Source organism: Glandiceps talaboti, chromosome 10 (genome assembly GCF_964340395.1).
Source record: "Glandiceps talaboti chromosome 10, keGlaTala1.1, whole genome shotgun sequence".
NCBI lineage: Eukaryota > Metazoa > Hemichordata > Enteropneusta > Spengelidae > Glandiceps > Glandiceps talaboti.
The window spans coordinates 1,118,203-1,141,711 of record NC_135558.1 but is presented as its reverse complement, the minus strand read 5'-3'; the positions used below and the strand labels follow the sequence as shown (position 1 = coordinate 1,141,711).

Here is a 23,509-nt window from a genome sequence, read left to right as displayed (position 1 = left end):
TGTACATGGTATTTTGGAAGTAGAAAAGACAGTCATGTTTTAACCAGATCTGTTGAGACACATAACCTATCCAACAGTCATTTTCATCAGATCTACCTTTGGCTGGTAAAGACTGGTCTCATCTGGTTTTAACCAGACATATGACTTTAAACCACAATCAGTTTCATACCTTTGGCTGGTAAAGACTGGTTTCATCTGGTTTTAACCAGAGCTGTTCAGATATACATTTGTATGACTTACCACAATCAGTTTCATCAGATATATACCTTTGGCTGGTAAAGACCGGTTTCATCTGGTTTTAACCAGATATATGACTTACCACAATCAGTTTCATCAGATCTATCAATACAGTCCTCTTCACCATCACACTTCCAAGATCTCTGGATACAATGTCCACTATTACACTTGAATTCACTGGGGGAACATGTCAGCAATTTACCTATAGACACAAGAAAAGTTGAAAAAAATACCTTATCGTTGTACAACATGCTGACACACCAGGCCAACAACACACACATCACTCTGTGTTATTGGTTAAGGGGACATTTACTCAATGTACGAGTCAAAATGTCAAAAATCACTAGTCTAACATTTTTCCCAATCTTTCATAAATTATATCTGAGAAAGCATAGCTGTAATAGCTCGTGCAGCGGCTGCAAAGATGCCGAGTAGCGGCTCCATGACTAGTACGCATGTGCATCATATATACTATGCGAAAAAAATTGGTGGTTTTCACAGGGATGCATTGTGGCGTGCAGTGACTACACATGCGCCTTCCATATACTACGTACATTCTCCACACGCTACCATATCATCATATAGCATAGGCGACATAACATCACCATGCATTGCAATATTGTAACAGTAGGCCTGTTGGCACGATTATCGTAACATTGTAACGAGTATCGAGGCATCACTGTACCTCAAGGAGAAATTGTTACACTCCATTTGGAAGTTTTATGCATGGTGGTACGCGATACGGACCAATGATGACATAGCGCAGTTTAATTTCCGGGTTAATTGTGGAAGTGGGGTTTTGACATTTATATTGTCGATAATTGTTTTTTTTACATGTTCTACAAGAATAACTACTTTCCTATCTTTGTTGGTACAGTAACATTCCTAAATCATCGAGCTGAATTGAGAAATCATGATGTTCGGCAACATGTCAACAAAACATTTGTCCAAAGACCAACATACGTTGGTGGAGGGTCTATGATTACAGATATGGCTGATTGAAAATGAACAATATTAATCTAATGGCTATGATGGTTTTCGAAACCAACAACTGCATAGAGTGTTGACTTTCTTTACTTCTCGTCCATGTCAGAGAATTAGATGTCATTCAATAAAATAAATTTTGATGGTCAATACCCCTGGAAAATGACCCAAATCAAGTGTATCAACCCTGGCCCAGACAGCCGGTCACAAATGAATCTACCCTGTGTGAGCTTATGGGCTTTGCCTATAGTTATGATATTATTTTATCTGACACTTACAATCTGCTTCATCTGTGCCATCACCACAATCGTTGTCTTGGTCACAAACCCAGTTCATTGCAATACACTTGTTGTTACCACAGAGGAAAGTATTAGCAGAACAGCTACCACCTGTTAAAACAATATGACATCAAATTACCAAACTTCCGGTTGACAAAATGAGGTCACCGTTGCAATTTCACGCCAAGCTTTTTGGGTGACAACTTAAATTTATGGTGACATGACTTAAAATTTCACTGAAGTGCAACAAAGTGCAGACAGGTATAGAGGTCATCATGTCACAGGTAAAGTCTATCATGTGCCTTCTATGGATTTCTAAACTTACAGATGCACTGGTTGTGAAACTTTTGTTAGATGTAATGACTATTGTAATAAATATTTGTAATAATATCATACACTCTGATTAGTATTGAGTCCCCTGTGGATAGATGTATTTGTGTGGCTATACACTCTGATTAGTATCGAGTCCCCTGTGGATATATAATGTGTGGCTATACACTCTGATTAGTATCGAGTCCCCTGTGGATATATAATGTGTGGCTATACACTCTGATTAGTATCGAGTCCCCTGTGGATATATAATGTGTGGCTATACACTCTGATTAGTATCGAGTCCCCTGTGGATATATAATGTGTGGCTATACACTCTGATTAGTATCGAGTCCCCTGTGGATAGATGTATTTGTGTGGCTATACACTCTGATTAGTATCGAGTCCCCTGTGGATAGATGTATTTGTGTGGCTATACACTCTGATTAGTATCGAGTCCCCTGTGGATAGATGTATTTGTGTGGCTATACACTCTGATCAGCATTGAGTCCCTTGTGGATATAGTGTATGTATTTGTGTGACTGCAGTTATACACATAGTTTGTAGCAATATATCCAATCAAATTGATTTTTGGATCCACATCCCTGAATATATTTTATGATTTTCGGAACCTACTACTATTACTACTTATAGATAAAATTGACCTCTACTTGACATGTACAGTGTCTAATTATTGGTATTTTAACAACTTCACAGGGTACTAGACACTCTTAATGGTTAAAATAACATCCTAGTTACAGATAGTGCACAACAGATCACAGGGCAGACACTCTTACAACTAGTGAACAACAGATCACAGGACAGACACTCTTACAACTAGTGAACAACAGATCACAGGGCAGACACTCATACAACTAAGTGAACAACAGATCACAGGGCAGACACTCTTACAGCCAGTGAACAACAGATCACAGGGCAGACACACATACAGCTAGTGCACACAACAGATCACAGGGCAGACACTCTTACAACTAGTGAACAACAGATCACAGGGCAGACACTCTTACAACTAGTGCACAACAGATCACAGGACAGACACTCTTACAACTAGTGAACAACAGATCACAGGGCAGACACTCTTACAACTAGTGCACACAGCAGATCACAGGGCAGACACTCTTACAGCTAGTGAACAACAGATCACAGGGCAGACACTCATACAACTAGTGCTCAACAGATCACAGGGCAGACACTCATACAACTAAGTGAACAACAGATCACAGGGCAGACACTCTTACAGCCAGTGAACAACAGATCACAGGGCAGACACACATACAGCTAGTGCACACAACAGATCACAGGGCAGACACACATACAGCTAGTGCACACAGCAGATCACAGGGCAGACACTCTTACAGCTAGTGAACAACAGATCACAGGGCAGACACTCTTACAACTAGTGAACAACAGATCACAGGGCAGACATTCTTACAACTAGTGAACACAACAGATCACGGGGCAGACATTCTTACAACTAGTGAACAACAGATCACAGGGCAGACACACATACAGCTAGTGCACACAGCAGATCACAGGGCAGACACTCTTACAGCTAGTGAACAACAGATCACAGGGCAGACACTCTTACAACTAGTGAACAACAGATCACAGGGCAGACATTCTTACAACTAGTGAACACAACAGATCACAGGGCAGACATTCTTACAACTAGTGAACAACAGATCACAGGGCAGACACTCTTACAGATAGTGCACAACAGATCACAGGGCAGACACTCTTACAACTAGTGAACAACAGATCACAGGGCAGACACTCTTAATGTTAAAAGTTTAGAGATATACTACACTAACATACATATGCCTACACTCTGGTTTGGATAACAGACATGTACACACTGCATAATATTACTGGAATGAATGCAACACTCTGAGAAGTATCAATTATAATGATTGTCGCTGAGCAAAACTGAAAATGACCTGAACTTTGAGTTCTTGGAATATTTACTGTTCTATTATCTAGAATGCCTAAATTTCTGAGCAGAAACTAAACATTTACATCATGTTTCCCCCTCCCCCTCTCTCCCCCCCCCCCCCCCAAGTTCACAGCATGTCATACCACATTCCACTTCATCTTTTCCATCATGGCAGTCATTCATTCCGTCACATTTCCATCTCTGTGGAATGCAGCGTCCGTCAGTACAATGGAGTTCTCCATCAGAACAAGTTTTAGATTCTGTAAAAAAAGGTGTACAGGATAAAACTATGATTTAGTGTACATTCATTCCTAAAATTTTGGAACAGTGTAAAATGTGACTAAGTAATTACAGTGTGTATGTCCTGACAGAATATCATGGGTATAGGGTATGTCTACAATCGGGAATACGGCAAACTCAAACTGAGCAATTATAGATCTTACATTGCAAAATAACTTTTAGCCCCCCCCCCCCCCCCCCAAAAAAAAAAAAAAATATCTGGTTCTGGTCAGGGTAATCTTTCCTAAGTGGTGTGATGACGTGAGTATTTTTTTTTCCCCAATTTTTTTTTTTTTTTTTGCAAATAAGTAAATACACATTTTTTGACACTTTACATACTCTGTTCTATCATATTCATCTCTTGCAAAAACTTCCTTTTTCTTCGAAGCAGTTTAGGCTTTGTATTTAAGCAGTCTTGGCATGTAGGGTAGATTGCAGCTGCTTGTTCTCCTGATATCAGGAATAAATAAGGAACGGGAAAGCAAAAATTATCGGAAAAAAAAGGATCGATGTGAGGATATTCAGGGCACGTGCACGCTGACCAGAACCAGATATATATATTTTTTTGGCCTTACCTAGTAAATAAACCCACCTGAACACCATATCTCACTTTTACATTTCTCAGTGTTGAGATCTCTTCTTTAAAAGTGGAGTGAATAATTCTGGGTGCCCTCTCATTGAAACAAAAATGACTTCTAAAATTTACTATAATGCCAAAATTGTCACCCGACTTCAAAAACATTAACTTTACATTCTTTACAAAAAGCTACATTTTGAGATATTTAGGGTAGTACATCATTTTGTAACCTCCACGGTGTATTTAAGTAGTTGGTCTTTAAAAACAAAATTCATTTTGGGGTTAACATTTTGGACAAAACAGTTATCTGACAGAGTTACTGAAAAAGTTGGCCGATGTCAAAAAGAATATTAATCCTATCAAATCCTTACTGCTCTACTTATAAAGTAAAAAAAAAAGATAAGAACCTGGGATTGAAATCTTGGCCTTTAAGGCGTCAAGTGAAAAAATCAAAGGAAGACTAGTGTTTCATTTCAATGCATAGTCATTCAAATACTAACAATACTTTGAAATGTTATCATCATGTTACAATAAGAAGGGTTAGTACTGACCAATACATCGGTCGTTTTGATAGAGAAATCCAGTTGGACAACCACATATAGGTCCAGTAGGGGTAGGCAAACATAATCCACCATAGCATTCTTCAAAGTTGCTTTTTTCAACTTCACTGCAGACACTTGTTTCTGAAGTAAAAATATGTTGTTTTTTTATATTTCATGCATTAAAATTGCTGATAATATTATCTGACTAATCTTGTATAATAATCAACATTTTATTTACATGATACATGTTTTGATTATAAATAGTACGTTTGTGCTGAACAATTGTGACACTCTTTCGATCTTACCCTACTAGACTTCGTTACAACACAAAACTATGTAATTTGTCAATATGTTGCAGTACTTCATCTTCATAATTTGATAAAGTTACCATACAGTACAGTGGAGTCATGATGGGTGAATGGTTAGCGTGACCAGCTTGGAATCTACAGGTTGCAGGTTCGAGCCCCGTTGCTGCCTGCTGTTTGTTTCTGAGTGGCTAAAGTCCTTGGGCAAGATTTGAACCATGACTGTGCCTCAGTCAACCCAGCTGTATAATTGGGGAACTGGTAGGATGTAGGTTGCAATGTGAAGGCTTTAATCCTATGCGCTTAAACGGCTGCAATGGATTGTATGCTCCCCGGGGAGTTGAGGAAGACTAAAGGGCTGTTGTGCCATTCTGATCCGAGCCAGGAGTAATAATTGTAAAGCGCTTTGAGCATGGAGTGGGAAAGCACTATATAAGAACCCAACATTATTATTATTACAGCAGGTATTACCTTTAACAGTTGGTTCCATGAAGACCCTCACATCATATGTACCAGAAACGTTGACTGTCATTATATTGTCTAGGTGTCCAAAGAACTGATGTTCATGTAGACTGTACAACTGTTTTCTATGACTGTCAGTCCAAATTAATATGTCCTCATACATAGCTATACCATATGGGTTGGTTAGGCCATCTATTAGACGATATCTATCAAATAGAAATAAAAAAATTTCATTTTAAAAATCATACCTTACCAATTACTGACAGTACAACAAAGTACATTCATAATTTTCCTCTTTCTCCTCATACAAAGAACACACTAAAAATAGTAATAATCCTCTTATTAAAGTGGCCATATGGATGAGAATTTGGTATTTATTTTGGATTTTTATTTGATAAAACAGCTTCACTATGTTCTTCTACTTGAAAAAATAATGTAAAATAACATATACCAAATCTATGTTCATAACTCAATACATTGCAAAAAGATGCAAAAAGTTTGTTATTGTACGTACAATAACGAACATTTTACACATTGTTTAATGTTTTGCTGTTTATTGAGATGTGAACATGGACTTGGTATATGTTATTTCACATTATTTTTTCAAGTACAAAAACATAGTGAAGCTGTTTATCAAATAAAAATCCAAAATAAACACCAAATTCTCATCCATATGGCCACTTTAAAGGGGAACACCACTCCAGGATATTGATGTATTTTCATAAACTTGGTTTCTGGAAAGTCATTTCATGATTTTACATCTCATAAAATTTGCATGATTGCCAAGAAACACCGAAATAAACTCTATATATTGTTCTCACACGAGTCCACTATTGCATCATGGGACTTCAATGGCAAGTATATACATATGTATTAGATGCACACTGAATATTCATGACTCCTAATTGCTTATTACCTTTATCTTTATTTAATTGTCAAGATATCAGTTGATTTGAATACCATGATATACGAATACAGCTTTGTCATTGGCTGATCCACTCTACTGTGATGTACTTTTACCACCACCCCCCCCATCGCCACCCCCCCCCCCCCCCCCACCCACCGCCATTTCAAAAACCCATTCCTTGTGTACCTTTGTTTACCATCAAAGTCAGCCATTTCAAGACTGTTATGTCTGGCATCAGTCCAAACAATACGTTGTAACTCTTTATCAACAGTGATGTGATTGGGCCAGCCTACATTGGTGTCTATAATGGCTTGTCTGTCACTTCCATCCATGGCTGCACGTTCTATCTTTGATGTTACACCCCAGTCTGTCCAAAACATCAACCTGTTAAGATTTAAAGTCATTTACAATTATTCTATCAAGACAGCTGATCTGAATTCCTACAACACAACAGTGTTATAACAGCACTGCTGAACATTGATGTTACAACATACAGTAGTAACTATACACAGAAGATAACTTTACTGTAAGAAATAGCATGGACTCTAATAGAAACAACTGCGTCAACAAATCAGGAAGAAAACTTATTCAAATGTGCATTGACTGTAATCTTCTAATTTTAAATGGCCGTACTATTGGTGATTCCACGGGTAACTATACATATTTCTCACCCAGAGGCTGTAGTACAATTGATTTTGGTATTGTTTGCAAACCAATGTATGAATTAGTTCAATATTTCAAAGTTCAAAATTTAACACATATCTCAGACCATTGTTCTATATCGATGTCAATAAGACTAAAAAATTCACCAAGTGCAATCCAGCATAAAACAAACAAATATCAACTTTCTCCTCTCCCATCAAAATACATCTGGGATGAACATGCTGAAACAAACTTTAAAGAATGTCTTCAATTTAAGACACACACCCAGCATATACAAACATTTCTTAATACAAAGTTTGACGATGCTGACTCAGCACAAAATGAATTTGAAAACCTTATCAACAAAGTCTGTGAGAATAGCCTCAGAAGATTCTCACCCAAATTAAATAAACACACTAAAAAGCCAAAAAAAAAAAAAAAAAATGGTTTGATGGTGAATGCTGGCTCATAAGACGGGAATTTAAAAAACAAGCTAAATTAATCCAAAATGAACCAAATAATCCAATGATTAGAGAAATGTTCTTCAAAATAAAAAAATTACTAAAAAAAACAATCCAAACAAAGAAAAAAGAATTTAAGATAAAACAACTAACTGAGATTGAAAACCACACAGGGGACACATCAGCATTTTGGAAAAAATTAAACAACTTGAACGATGACTCTTTCAATAAAACAAGTAGTGATCTTATAGAACCCTGTGAGTGGTACAACTACTTCAAAAAATTACTAAATCTAAATAATTCTGAACCCCTTACAAATAATAATTCTGATGTAATAGATTTAGAACAAAGATTAAACCCAACATTAAAACATGATCTTGATAAACCAATATCAACCAATGAAATAAAACAAGCTGTTAAAAACTTAAAAAACAATAAAGCTACAGCAGAAGACAAAATTTGCAATGAAATGATAAAATATGGACAATTTCAGTTAATAAAACCAATCCATAAATTATTTAATATTGTATATAAATCTAACGTATTTCCAAAATCGTGGAATGCCAGCATTATTGTTCCGATCCACAAATCAGGACCCAAATCAATTCCATCTAACTACCGAGGAATTGCTATATCTAGTTGCCTTGGCAAATTATTCACAAGTATATTGAATAACAGGCTAACCGAATACATAGAAAACAAAAACATTCTACCATCAGAACAGTTTGGTTTTAGAAAAAATTGTCGTACTACGGACAATCTATTTATTTTAAAAACAGTTATCAATAAATATTTATATCAAAATGAACAACAAAAAACAAAACAAAAGGACAACAAAATTTATGCTTGTTTCATAGATATGAAAAAGGCATTTGATAGCGTCTCACATGATGGCCTCTTCCAAAAAATGCTTTCTAATAACATATTTGGTAACATGTATAAAATGATTAAACATATATACAGAAATGCAACTTACAAAGTGAAAACCAAAAATGGTTTAACACAAGAATTTAAATCATCTGTAGGAGTCAAACAAGGCTGTAACCTTAGCCCTACACTATTTAATATTTTCATTAGTGACCTACCAAGAATTTTTGATTCAAGTCATTGTGACGCACCAACTATCAATAACAAGGCAATCAGTTGCCTACTTTACGCTGATGATATTGTCCTTCTGTCAAAATCGAAGCAAGGGTTACAACACTGCCTTGACAAATTATCAAAGTACACACAGAAATGGAAACTCAAAGTTAACACTATGAAAACAAAAATCATGATATTCAATAAAAACAACAGACTGTTACAAAAAAGTGTTTTTTTCTTTGAGGGAGAAGAACTAGACATTGTAAAAAAATTCAACTACTTAGGTCTAATTATTTCTCCAAATGGAAAATCAAAAGAAGCAATGATGAATTTAAAAAACAAAGGGATCAAAGCATTATTTTCACTAAAGTCAAAATTAGGCAATCTTAGAAATCTAAGTCCACAATTAATGCTAGATATATTTGATAAACTAATAAGACCAATAGTTGTATATGGGTGTGACATATGGAGTGATGAGTGCTGCAAAGATTCACCAATTGAAACTGTAAATGTTAACTTCTGTCGGTTTATACTAGGAGTATCAAAGAAAACCACTAAAATGGGGATTTATGGGGAACTTGGAAGATTTCCATTAGATATATTTGTGAAAAAACAAGCGATAAAATATCTCGTCCATGTAATGAATACAAAAAACAACATATTACGAGAAGCTTTCAGTTTCAACAAAGAAAAAAAGACAACCTGGTACAAATCCACAACTTTGTACCTACCTAATAGTGACATAAATCAATTACAAGTCAATGAAATCAGTAAAAAAATAAAAACACAGCAAATAATCAACATTGAACATCAGCAACAAGCAAGCTTCATCTCACAGTGGAAAAACAGCTTAAATAACAGAGAGGAAAATGGAAATAATAACTGCAAACTCAGAACATACAAACTCATTAAATTAGATTTTAAGCTTGAACCATATCTAGAAAAATTAAATAACCCAGAATTGCGATCAATAATCTGTAAATTCAGACTAAGTGACCACAAACTTGAAATTGAAAAGGGTCGTCATCACAAAATACCAGCTAAAAGCAGATTATGTAAAATATGCAACTCAACCCTTGTAGAAGATGAAAAACACTTTATATTACAGTGTCCCCTGTATAATTTACTCAGGCATGACCTCTTTAGTGAAGCTGCTAAACATATTAATAATTACAGAAACTTGACAGAAGAACAACAATTTAAAGAAATAATGAGCAACAAAACTCTAATTATCGCACTTGGAAAATATATCAAACTTAGTAATATAAAAAGGGAGCACCACCTACAAAATACTCATAATATATAATTTGAAATGTCTAAATACCCTTCATTATTATTTTTTCATTAATATTATGTTTCAACTCGTTGAATAGTTATTGTTGTTGTTTTGTTTTGTTTTGTAGTCTTTATTATGATGTGTAATGTTACTTTTGAAAAGCCTATAAGTGTTATTATTATGATTTTTTTTTCCCAATTTTATTTTAGTTGTACCTTTAACAAATCCCCAGGGTTTTGTTACGTGTAATCAATAAATACTAAATACTATAAAGCCATGCAACTGGCATGGTCATCTCCCCCAGAACTGTTAGTGTTACAGTGTTGCTCAACACCAATTTTACAGTATATACTGATAGTAGCATATGTACTAACTGGTCTGTTCTTACAATACAACAATGCTACAAGGCTATAATGATATAGCAACGACAGCCACACAACTGGTCTTCTTAGCCTGTTACAAGACTCGGGCACAGCAATACGAAGCACCATTGTTAGAGCTGTTACTGTGCTAGCAAAGTAACCATAGCACTGTAACTGGTCTGCTCCTACAACACTGTCACAACAATGTTAGTCTATGAGCTGTAACAGTAACAGTACTGCTAAGCACCAAGATGTTACAGCTGGTGTAGTGGTACCATCAAATATGTAGTGGGTCTGCTCCTAGTACTGTCACAGCAATGTTAGTCTATGAGCTGTAACAGTACTGCTAAGCACTGAAATGTTACAGCTGGTGTAGTATAGTACCATCAAACATGTAGTGGGTGTCTGCTCCTAGTACTGTCACAACAATGTTAGTCTATGAGCTGTAACAGTATAGCATTAATGTTACAGCTAGTGTAGTACCATCAAACATGTAGTGGGTCGCTCCTAAAATCAGCTTTGATTCACTACAATTGATAACTTACCCTTCTTCAGGATACAAGACCAATCCTCTAGGCATCTCAAGAGATGTCTTGACAAGAAGTCTTCTGACACTACCATCACTACTGATAACTTCTATAGTCTTGTGACCCATGTCAGTCCAGTAAATACTTCCTGTACTTTGATCTATTCTCAAAGTCTCACCCAATGCCAACTCATTGTGAAGTAAAGTAGTTAAATGTGTTCCATTCAACCAGCTGACCTCCAAGTTACCTAGTAGAATGTATGTAAGCAATACAGAGTCATTCTTCCAATTCCAGTTTGGACAAGCAATAATGCATGTATTTCAAGAATAAAATGTCTTAGATTGTAGAAGACAGGTTGGGTTATTCAGTTGAATGTGCAGATCGAGTCACATGAATTGACATACCTACATGCTTTTCAGTTGAATGTGCATTCACATGAATTGACATACTTATTTCAGTTGAATGTACAGTCACATAAATTGACATACCTGTTTGAACATCAATCCAATACAGAAGTCTTCTCTGCCAGTCAACATCCAGAGTGAGAACTCTATGCACTGGTATTTCTACTTCTAGTAATTCCTCAACACCAGTAGACATGTCCATTGTGTAAAACAATGACTCATTGGTGTACAAAACAGACAGACCTGTCAAGAATCAAATTTGCATTTTAAAGTTTTATCATACCTACATGTACAAGAGTCTTTGTGTGTATAGTCTACAGCATCTTAATAATAATAAAAATGATAATTTATTTATATAGCATTAGTATCCACAATCAAACACATGACCAAAGACACTTATTAAAAACTATAAATGACATTCAAAAAAAAAGTTTTCTCTCAATAGGATTTAGCTGCTAGGGACTTGGCTACCTCAAAAACAATTTGTATTGTAAAACTTTTAACCTTTTATCATTCAAGTTTTCCATTTACATACCTGACCAATTTCATCTCTTTCATGCATGTATCCTGTTTTAAAAGAATTCTGTAATTGTTCATTTACTTCAGTTGTGATTTAGAAATCTTCAGATAACAAGCTTTGACTGTTACATTACAACACAGCAGCATATATACAACTCACCTATACAACGATGACCATCAATATCTAGATACTTATCACCAGGACAGGCACAGATAAAACCTGACGTTGCTATGGGAGACAGCAGACAAAAGTCACTGCACACAGCCGCATTGTTTTCAAAGCATAACCCAGGCTCTGTAACAGAAGCAGATAATAAACATTTTGTGATGAAAATAAGACATGTCTGTAAACATCTCAGGGATACATAAAAATGGACCTTCAACATTCAGTAATATTTGTACCATATAATACAGGTACTGTAGCAACAGTGCAATAAAGTTATTTTTTATTAAAGTGGCACAAGCTGAGTTTATAAGTTTTTTACTTGGGTGAAAATACTGACATAAAACCTTGCAATCAATGCATGTCTTCTATGTATGACCTTACAATTGCTTTTTGACAGTGTTAGTACAGTTTATAGCATAGTACTAAGGCATAAAAAAATTGTGTGGTTCCAATTACATTCAATTTTAAAATAGGTGGGGTAGGTAGATTTTTTATTTTATTTTATTAATATATATTTTTTCATGTGTGATTGTCTAGTTCAGGTTTTCCATTGTTTTCCAAATGGTCTCTGTGTTCTTTATTTCTTCCTATCAACTGTACAGCCATTACAGATTGGAAGAACAGTTTTATATATTGTCTTTTTAAGTTGATGTCAGTTTCTGCATCCATTATTTCTCATGAGATTCACAATTTTTGTGATTTTATTATTTGTTTCTCGAATATGTAAAAAGAAGTTCAGGGTTGGCAGTGAAAAGCTAGGTGGGGTCGACCAGAACCAAACAATTATTTTTTTAGGCCTAACCTACAACAATCCCAAAAAATCCTTATATCTCTTTATTTAGAAAAGAAAAAAGAAAAGTCTTCCAGATTCAATATCTATTCCTTTTACCTTCAATATCTGGCTGTCTTAACGGGTGGAACACTTTAATATCAGTAGGTTTCCATGATGACACAACTGTTGTCTGCTCAGTACCAGTAAACTTGAAGGTGCTGTGAATACTTTGTGTATCCCAATCACTCCAATACACTCTGTCTTCAAACACTGTCACACTAAACGGATGTCCCAAACCTTTTTCTCTGACCATCTGACGATCATTACCAAACAAATCACAGGACTCTAAAACCTAATATGGCAATTGAAAACAAAGTTAAGGGGTACTGACTCATTAAGGCAATAAACAAAACTACATACAATAATAACAATAATGATAATATTATAGAATATTTACAATAAGCCAGTTCTCTGGAGAGCTCCAGGCACATACAAGAACAATACAATAAATATTAAAACTTGTCAATGCTGGTAATAAGTAGTTCTGTATCACAACCAAGGTTTCTAAATATTTACTTCATCAATCCTGATATAAACTTATTACTATACTACTTATAGACAAAATCAACCTCTAATTGACATGCCTACAAGGACTAATTATTGATATTTTTAACAATTTTCAGTGAATATATTGTTGGTTGTCTGATCAATAAAGTAATACCCTATTACAGCTAGTGCTGCTGTTTTGTAATATAAATTGTTTGGTCAGGTAACCATGGTAACATTCAACCAAAAACCTGAAAATATCCAAGTCTGTTTGGACACCTTGGAAAACAATACCAATCATCTGGAAGTTTTCTCAAGAAAGGATAATGTTGGATATCAGGTATTTTATAATTTTAATATCCAAGAAGAAATACCAACCTTTAATCTGCCGTCTATCCAGAATAATCGTTCAGTGGTAAAATCAATAGTCAGTCCATTAGGCCATTGTAAATCTTTCCTGACAATAATCTCACGCATACTTCCATCCATACCAGATTTTTCTATCTTGGGTACACTACCCCAGTCAGTCCAGTACATGTTTCTGTAAACAATCATTTTAGAATTTAATCATAACAAAACTCCATGTACACATATGTATCTTTTGCAGCCTATAAACGTTCACTTGGTATATAATACATTACATTTTATTGTACAGGTGAGTGTACCTTTGGATCAACAAGTTAGCTAATTTCTTCATATCTGGCAGATTATTGCACAAACTCTAATGCACAAATGCCAGTACTAGGGCAGTAATATACCAGATGTGCCTTCCATGAGGGACAGCAAACATTTAACCAGATGTAAAGTGAAAGCCTTCCATACGGGGAAGAGAACTGAATGCCCACTGTAAGGACAATACACTTCTGATTAGTTTCAACATAAATAATCAGAATGCAAAATACATGTAATAAGTTTATTGCTATTAATCCCATAATTGGTCAATTTCATTACAGCAAACGACTCCTCAAGACTAAACACTACATCAACAAGCTTTGTAGGATATATGTATGCAATCAGTTATCAACATTGATACATACAATGTAATATTACCTGTGTTTTGGGTCAAGGACAATGGCTTTAACTTCATACATATCAGACTCAATTAGAACCTTGTTAGCTCCATTAAGTAAAGCTACAATTATTTGATTTGGTTGACTTGTTGTCAGGTACAACTGCTTTCCAATCCAGTCAAAACATAATCCTTCAACAGTACCAATATCTGAACAGAAAATAGTTATAAATAAATATGTCATTAAAATGTCACTTTCTTTCTCTTGATTGCTGTCCAAACCTAGTAAAGGTACCACCTTTCACCAACAAAGTGTTATTTGAGTTCTATTTAGATAAAAGAAATTGTACAGTCAACTAAAAAGGACCAAGCTAATTTCCGTGCATATGATGGGAATAGTGTTAATTCACTTTTAGGGTAATGCTGTGATTTGCTATTACAGCTAGGAGTGAACTTGTAAAAACAAATCTGCTCATTACAAATCCAGATGACCATTTTTCAGCTCTTTGGAAACAACCAACTGAAGTGACATTTGTGAAGAGTTGTAATAATTTAAATCATGGCAACAAAAATATATACTGTTATCCTTTTAAACCTGTTGGTCGTTCCATTTTCTGATTTTTGTTTTTGAAAATGAACAATCTTAATCAATTTCACATATAAACCCACCTGGCAGAATCTTCACTACTCTCTTGTCAGCCAATGAGACTTGGTATACACTTTCATCAGTAATATTAGCATAATAGATGATCTGGTTTAGCCAATCAAAATCCAGTACTGATAGAAGTGGTTGACCTGACACAATGACAGTATACTCAGACGTTGGATGTAAACCAATCATTCTCACTTCATGTTTGTCAGTGAAAATCAGTTTGGGTTCTGGGCCTGAAATAATAATGATATAAACAAAACAGGTATACGAGTCATTATACCATGTACAAGCCAAGTTATTGTCTTTGAACAGAAAATATTGAAATCAGACTATACAGCCCAGTCCTTCAATGTCACAACAACCTGTATCTACATCACTATAATAGTTCTACATTGTTCAAAATGTAACCAAGTCAAATGTTCAAAATAGCCATCAATTTTTCTTAAATTGTTTGCAGATGCATACTTTCATATTATTTCCAAATATTTTTTTTTCATTCAGCCAGGAAATACTCCTGACCTAAGGGTTTGTCATTACACACAACTCATAGTGACATGGCCCCTTAGGTCACTCACATTTCCCTTGGCTGAACGAAGAAAATGAATATGTCTGGATGTAAACGAGGTTATCAAATTTACAGGTTTTCATATTATCAAGGTGAAATTGGTAGATATTTCATTAGCCAGTTGGCAAATGTACTTATCAATGACCCTACGGGACACTTGATCTGCTTACCGGGCCAAAGGCCCTACAGGACACTAGATCTGGGTCAAATCTACTTACCAATGGCTGGACAGGACACGAGATCTGATTCAAATGTACTTACCAATGGCCCTACAGGACACTAGATCTGGTTCAAATTTACTTACCAATGGCCCTACAGGACACTAGATCTGGTTCAAGTATGTAATCTTGATGACACAGACACTTAAAGGAACCATATACATTTATACAAGTATGACTACATGGTTTGACCAGTGCTTCACACTCATTGATATCTATAGGTATATACAAACAAGAAAATTTATAATGTTATTAAAATGATATTATTTGGCAACTACCCTGCTTGGTTAAATCACTACATAACTATTTCTATTCAGCTCTAGTATACTAGAACAGGGATGCTATGTCATCCTGGTATTTGTTTGAGAGAGAGAGAGAGAGAGAGAGAGAGAGAGAGAGAGAGAGAGAGAGAGAGAGAGAGAGAGAGAGAGAGAGAGAGAGAGAGAGAGAGAGAGAGAGAGAGAGAGAGAGAGAGAGAGAGAGAGAGAGAGAGAGAGAGAGTGAGAGAGAGAGAGAGAGAGAGAGAGAGAGAGAGAGAGAGAGAGAGAGAGAGAGAGAGAGAGAGAGAGAGAGGAGGGGGGGGGGGGACAGGTAACAAAATGAAATCTAAATTAGTGGTTCTTGGTCACTGCCACTGGTGTAACTATCGATCTTCACACCTATAATCATATCTTTGTTTCTGAAGAGTTTGAAAAATCCCATGATTCACCACACAGAAACAATATTGACTACTTAAATTTAAAGTTGTTATTTTTACCTTGACAAGTGTGGTTATCTGTGGCTAGTAGGAATCCCTGCAGACAGTCACAGTAAAAGGTGATTGAAAGTATCAACACAGAGATGACTGCATCCACCATTGTTGAGAGCACATTCATTGATACCTACAATTGTATGACAAAGTCAAATTTGTGTGTACACAGAGAGAGAGAGAGAGAGAGAGAGAGAGAGAGAGAGAGAGAGAGAGAGAGAGAGAGAGAGAGAGAGAGAGAGAGAGAGAGAGAGAGAGAGAGAGAGAGAGAGGGGGGGAGAGAGAGAGAGAGAGAGAGAGAGAGAGAGAGAGAGAGAGAGAGAGAGAGAGAGAGAGAGAGAGAGAGAGAGAGAGAGAGAGAGAGAGAGAGAGAGAGAGAGAGAGAGAGAGAGAGAGAGAGAGAGAGAGAGAGAGAGAGAGAGAGTTGTGACATTAGGGTATGCACGCATAATTTAAATTACTATGTCATCCATTGTTGATGGCACATTTGTTTATACAAAATGAAAGTAGGACTAATTGAAGTGTCAAATTACACACACACAGTTATGACATAGGGGTATTTACACGCGTAAATTACTCCATCAACTGATATTGATGACACCTTTGTTGATACCAACAATGACAACACGGCCAACTGACATGTCAAATTTTGGTGAGTGCTCAGCTCAAAGTTGGTATTGGAACAGAAGTGCACCCTCTGTGTTAGTGACTTGATCATGACATTCTTGTTAACCGCATCATATTAATTAGGTGCTCATTTGATACTCATAAGTGTGATCACATCAATCGCAGTCAAAGATATTCGTGGGGTATTCACTTATTATGACATCAACTGCTGTTGATTTGCTGATACCAACAATGATAGCAGGGCCAATTGACATCATGACAAATTTGTTTACACACACACACACACACACACACACACACACACACACACACACAGAGTTGTGAGGTGACTTGGGTATTCACACAATATAGTTGTATATAGTTGTCAGAGTTCTTACCACAATGTACGTCTTCATCACTTTTATCTCCACAATCATCAAATCCATCACATGCAAGACTTCCACTGATACATTGACCATTTCCACACTGGAATTCCATTGGTGAACAAATGCCTGGTAGAGTATTGCTCTCAGCTGTTATAAACAAAACAGATAAAAAAGACAAATTTGAAATGTTCATCTAATCTGCCAACTAATACATACAAGACTTCTAATCATACATTGACCATTACTACATTGGAACTACTTTGATGGTAGGTTACTACTATCAACTAGTAGGGAGTATTTGTTTGTACACAACAAAGTACAAGTTAATCCTCTTTCTCCCTGGGGGTATTTGTGTGTATACAACTAAGTACAAATTGGTCCTCTTTCTCAAGTTAGTAAAATATAGAAATACAAATACAAACAGTTGGTCTACTTCAATAGATTTGTAGATACTTTACTACAGTTTTCATCCAAGCCGTCTGTACAGTCAAGATCTCCATCACAGACCCAACTACTCAATATACACTTACCATCACCACATTGAAACATGTCTGACTGACAATTTCCACCTGTAATGAAAGATGTTGTCATCACTGAAGCACACTAAGCATTTAAGCATTCAATTAAAGTAGGCAAGGAAAATTTGATATAGTTACTGTAAAATGTGTATTAATTTTCCCTTGGATTCATAAAAAAAATCACCAGTTAATACTTTTACTTAGGTAGCAGTCAACTTTTCAAACTAGTCAAGGAAACAGACTGTGCCATGACACTTTTCAAAATTACAGCCTCTCAAGACAATGTTTACTCATATATGTACACCATCTGAGTAAGCTTAATTTGTGTTGTGTTTGCGTTCATTGTCAGGCTATCGTAAACGAGACTACTTCATATGATCTGTACAAAATGGTCAACTGTAAAAAATCGATAATAATGTCATAGATGCAGGGAAGAGGTGAGCTGAAGGGTGCATCAATTATATCCCAGCAGTTTGATACCTTTTATCATGTTAATAAAGTATAAAACACATATTCACATCGATTTGATGGAAATCAGTCTAGTTGTTACGAAATAACAAACATTAAATTCTCACTGCAAGATTGTTCTTCATCCAGTCCATCATCACAGTCACGTTCGCCATCACAAACCCATTGATTTGGTATACACAAACCTGGTTGACACTGGAACATGTCAGTTAAACATTTGTATCCACTCTCATCTGTAAGCACACAAAATCAAATTAAAATGGACTTAATTTGAATTGTCAAAATATAATTTTATGGATCCTATGTATTTGGCAAAAGCACCTAAGACCTTTAGTTACTTATGAAAAAGCTAGTTACTTATAGAATTGCCAGTTAATTAACGAAGTTGTAGTTGTTTTATTTCAAATATTAAGGTCTCTCCCAATCACACAAAAAATTTACATTACAGTAAAGAAAAAAAAAGAATATCATTCTTCTAATAATTAAAGGAAAAAGAAGTCAGGGGAGAACATGTACAGTACATCTATGTTTGCTAAATAAAACTAGTTCGAGTGTTAAAAGTTTAATGAACACAAACTGATAGTTTGTATTGAACTGGATGCATTCTTACTTAACTATAGTTACTTATCAATTAGAATGCTACTTGCCTTCTGGACAATCTCGTTCATCTGATCCATCACCACAATCATGATCACCATCACACCTCCATGAAGATGGGTAACACCCATTTCCAGTAGCACAGGTAAGCTCTGTGGTTTTGCAGATCGATACTGAAATTGGGAAAGTTTAGAGAAAACTGAGTTCTGTTCACTTCACTTAAACCATAGACAGTGGAATTTTGTCTCCACTATCTATGCTTAAACATCAGATTGGTATAATTGTGGTCAACATTTTTTAATCCATAATTTCTGAATTACGTGTACACTAGTGGCCTAAACCTTGTTCATTGACGGAGTGACAAACCTTAAATTGCCAAACTGTAAAGGAAACCTTTTTCAAAAGAGCAACAATCAGAGGCTAAAGTTATCTTTGCTGCATTTCTCTATACTAAGGGCACCCAGAAAGTTGTTTTCATCCATCCAATATTACAGTAACAGTTGGTAAAGTAGACGTTAAAAATGCATTCTCTACAATGGGCAAGGCATTCTCTACAATGGGCAAGGCATTCTCTACAATGGGCAAGGCATTCTCTACAATGGGCAAGGCATTCTTGGAAAGTAAGAAATGTCCACACCTTCTAAAACAATCACATATTGCCAATGCCAGCTGCGAGATCATTTGCGCAATGCAGGATTGGTAAACATGATCTAAGTTTGCAGCTGTAAGATATAAACTGCCCAACCCTTTTTCCCTTTGAACCCAATATTAAAGAATATAGTGTATTTACAGAGAAATATGCAAATATTGAAACTCTCGCCACTATATTGACACAAGGTCATGTTTTATAAAGGACAAGTCTTGTTATCTGACCATGACCTCTTGACCTAATTCTGGTTCCACTTCTACATGGATATCCACTTTGTAGGACTTATTGATTGCAGATATAATATTTCTAATGCTTGTGTTACGTCATTTTTTATCATTTCAAACTGACTATTGGATTAATACATTTAGTTTATGTCTTCACTACCACAGGATTTTCAGTTTTGGAGTAGGGCTCCAAATCAGAAAAGCGGTGCAACACCAGCCACCAAGCAGTAATGAGTCAATAATACCCATTAGTAATCACTTCTCAAATGTCTTAAAAAATTAAGATACAGGGATAGTCTGTGTTGGAATAGTATGTATTTCTGGTAGTTTGATAGCAACATTTATGAATCCACACTTGATGACAGAGACTAAACATTATGCAGAAAAATAATTGGTAGAAAATGGTAAAGAAAAACTGAAACTTACCACACCCCTCTTCATCACTACCATCAATACAGTCTTTGTCTTGGTCACATTTCCAGTGTTGTGAAATACATCTACCATTGGTACACTGAAATTGGTCTGGCCAACAAGTACCAGGCTCTGTCAAAAACGAGAGTATTGTGAAATACATCTACTACTGGCACACTGGAATTGTCTGGCCAAAAAGTACAGGCTCTGTCAAAAACGAGAGTATTGTGAAATACATTCATCATCGGTACACTGAAATGTGTCTGGCCAACAAGTACCAGGCTCTGTCAAAAACGAGAGTATTGTGAAATACATCCATCATTGGTACACTGAAATTGGTCTGGCCAACAAGTACCAGGCTCTGTCAAAAACGAGAGTATTGTGAAATACATTCATCATTGGTACACTGAAATGTGTCTGGCCAACAAGTACCAGGCTCTGTCAAAAACGAGAGTATTGTGAAATACATCCATCATTGGTACACTGAAATTGGTCTGGCCAACAAGTACCAGGCTCTGTCAAAAACAAGAGTATTGTGAAATACATCCATCATTGGTACACTGAAATTGGTCTGGCCAACAAGTACCAGGCTCTGTCAAAAACGAGAGTATTGTGAAATACATTCATCATTGGTACACTGAAATTGGTCTGGCCAACAAGTACCAGGCTCTGTCAAAAATGAGAGTATTGTGAAATACATCCATCATTGGTACACTGAAATTGGTCTGGCCAACAAGTACCAGGCTCTGTCAAAAACGAGAGTATTGTGAAATACATTCATCATTGGTACACTGAAATGGGTCTGGCCAACAAGTACCAGGCTCTGTCAAAAACAAGAGTATTGTGAAATACATCCATCATTGGTACACTGAAATTGGTCTGGCCAACAAGTACCAGGCTCTGTCAAAAACGAGAGTATTGTGAAATACATCCATCATTGGTACACTGAAATGGGTCTGGCCAACAAGTACCAGGCTCTGTCAAAAACGAGAGTATTGTGAAATACATCCATCATTGGTACACTGAAATGGGTCTGGCCAACAAGTACCAGGCTCTGTCAAAAACGAGAGTATTGTGAAATACATCTACCACTGGTACACTGAAATTGGTCAGGCCACAAATCACAAAACTAAGATGGACACAAACTAGAAATATTATTGTTGCATATGATAACTTACAAAAGTGGGTAATAGTGGTGCCTTCATCATGCCAACATAATCACCTTGTACTCATGATAGTGTAAATACTGAATGAACTTGAATGTTGTGCCACTTGAAGAGAACTTATTATCAGAGATGCAATTCCTTAGTCCTTCTATGAATGTAATTAATTCAACATCCATTGATAACATCTATCAATATGTCACAATAATAGTTTATTAATGATCGTTGATTTGCCACTGGTGTAACACTTACCGCAGCCAATTTCATCTTCACCATTAGGACAGTCATCTTCTTGGTCACAAAGCCATAAGTTTGGTACACACATCCTGCCACACATAAATTGGTCATCTTCACATCGTCCAGCATCTACCATGACAAGGATTACATTACATAAATGTACTAATAGTCTCTTCAGTGGGGCACTTGTAAACCTACCATCTTGATTGGTGCATCATGGGAAATGTGGTATACAATTAGGGAACTTGTAAACCCATCAACTGAATGCTGCATTATGGGAAATGTGGTATATAATTAGGGAACTTGTAAACTCACCATAATGAATGTTGCATTACGGGAAATGGGGTATTCACTTAAGGAATCTGTAAAAACACCACCACATTGACTTATGCACTATGGGAAATGTGGTATATAATTAAGGAACTTGTAAAGCCACCATTATTGACTGGTGCATTATGGGAAATACAAATACTTACCACAGTTTTCTTCATCTTGATTATTCTCACAGTCAGCCTGTCCATCACATTGCCAGGTTATAGGGATACACTGACCATTTCCACAATGCAGTTTGTCTTCTTCACACTGACCTACATGTACAGCTATAGATGTATAAAGATCAAATCAACACAATAACTCTCAAGTTCCTTGTCTAGCGACTTCTACATGGAGCAGTATATGAGTCAACAATTATCATCAGAGCCATGTTTTAGATTCCTAGTACTAGTCTATATTCTTGTTGGATATTCTGTATGAGCTATCGATTAACTATCCCTCTTCAGGTCAAGTTCTTGTAAACGAATGGCAGTGGCTTGCAGGATTAGGGATCTCAGTTCCCAATGATGAATTGATTAAGTTGAAATGAGCTAGCAGTCAGGTGGTCACTTGTTCAAATCCCACTGGAGACGAGAGATTTCCTGCAACTGACCCAAACCCATCAGGGTGAAATGTTCTGCAGACTCGATGAATAGCTTGCAAAGCCATATCTCAGTCACAAGAAGAGTGCATATTTGGGGATACTTGAGTAATAATGAATCACATGGAGCATGCAGAAGTTATAAATTGCTAGGTTTGAGAGACTATGGGATGGACTGTGCACTGACTGGGAAAACCTTCGAGGACACTGTTTAATTCAATCCTGGGTCATTGCACTAGTGTTATCTTAACCCTGATAAAACCAGGAGATATTTGTTTGCACATAAAAGACCACAAGTTGGGAAACACAGGATGATCATTCTTTTGTTCTGGACTACTAAAAGTTTTTCAGTATTGACAGCTTGATTTTAATCCTAATCTGAAAGTTGGCCTTTAACATTTCATTCCCTCCTGTGAAATAATTCTAGAGAGAGCTGCAGCACAGGACAACAATTCACACACAGCTTTTGCATACTTAATGCATTGAATGAACAACATATACATACCACAGCCCCATTCATCAGAACCATCCAAACAGTTAGGTTCTCCATTAC

The 23,509-nt window shown here is 36.2% G+C and overlaps 1 protein-coding gene across 1 annotated transcript; it reads right to left on the bottom strand.

Moving 5' to 3' along the window:
* Positions 1-66: 66 nt before the first annotated feature.
* LOC144441249 (low-density lipoprotein receptor-related protein 4-like) lies at positions 67-22,978 on the bottom strand. Its single transcript, XM_078130806.1, has 25 exons — positions 22,969-22,978; positions 22,520-22,642; positions 22,059-22,172; positions 20,659-20,775; positions 19,852-19,952; positions 19,406-19,532; positions 18,870-18,995; positions 18,230-18,345; positions 17,789-17,923; positions 16,794-16,917; positions 16,123-16,251; positions 15,271-15,486; positions 14,643-14,811; positions 13,971-14,133; positions 13,164-13,398; positions 12,269-12,403; positions 11,674-11,832; positions 11,204-11,432; positions 7,021-7,218; positions 5,937-6,133; positions 5,170-5,301; positions 3,906-4,022; positions 1,500-1,610; positions 320-439; positions 67-122 (listed from the first exon to the last, which is right to left on the bottom strand). The coding sequence occupies exons 1-25, from the start codon at positions 22,976-22,978 to the stop codon at positions 67-69; spliced, it is 3,459 nt and encodes a 1,152-aa protein (XP_077986932.1).
* Between the last annotated feature and the right edge of the window lie 531 nt (positions 22,979-23,509).

Bases quoted from the DNA above. Each gene is read 5' to 3' on its own strand.
- LOC144441249 (XM_078130806.1), bottom strand. The intron at 13,399-13,970 runs GTTGGTATTTCT...TTGCCATATTAG, and splicing joins GGATAGACGGCAGATTAAAG to GTTTTAGAGTCCTGTGATTT. The intron at 5,302-5,936 runs GTAATACCTGCT...TTTTTACTTCAG, and splicing joins CATGGAACCAACTGTTAAAG to AAACAAGTGTCTGCAGTGAA.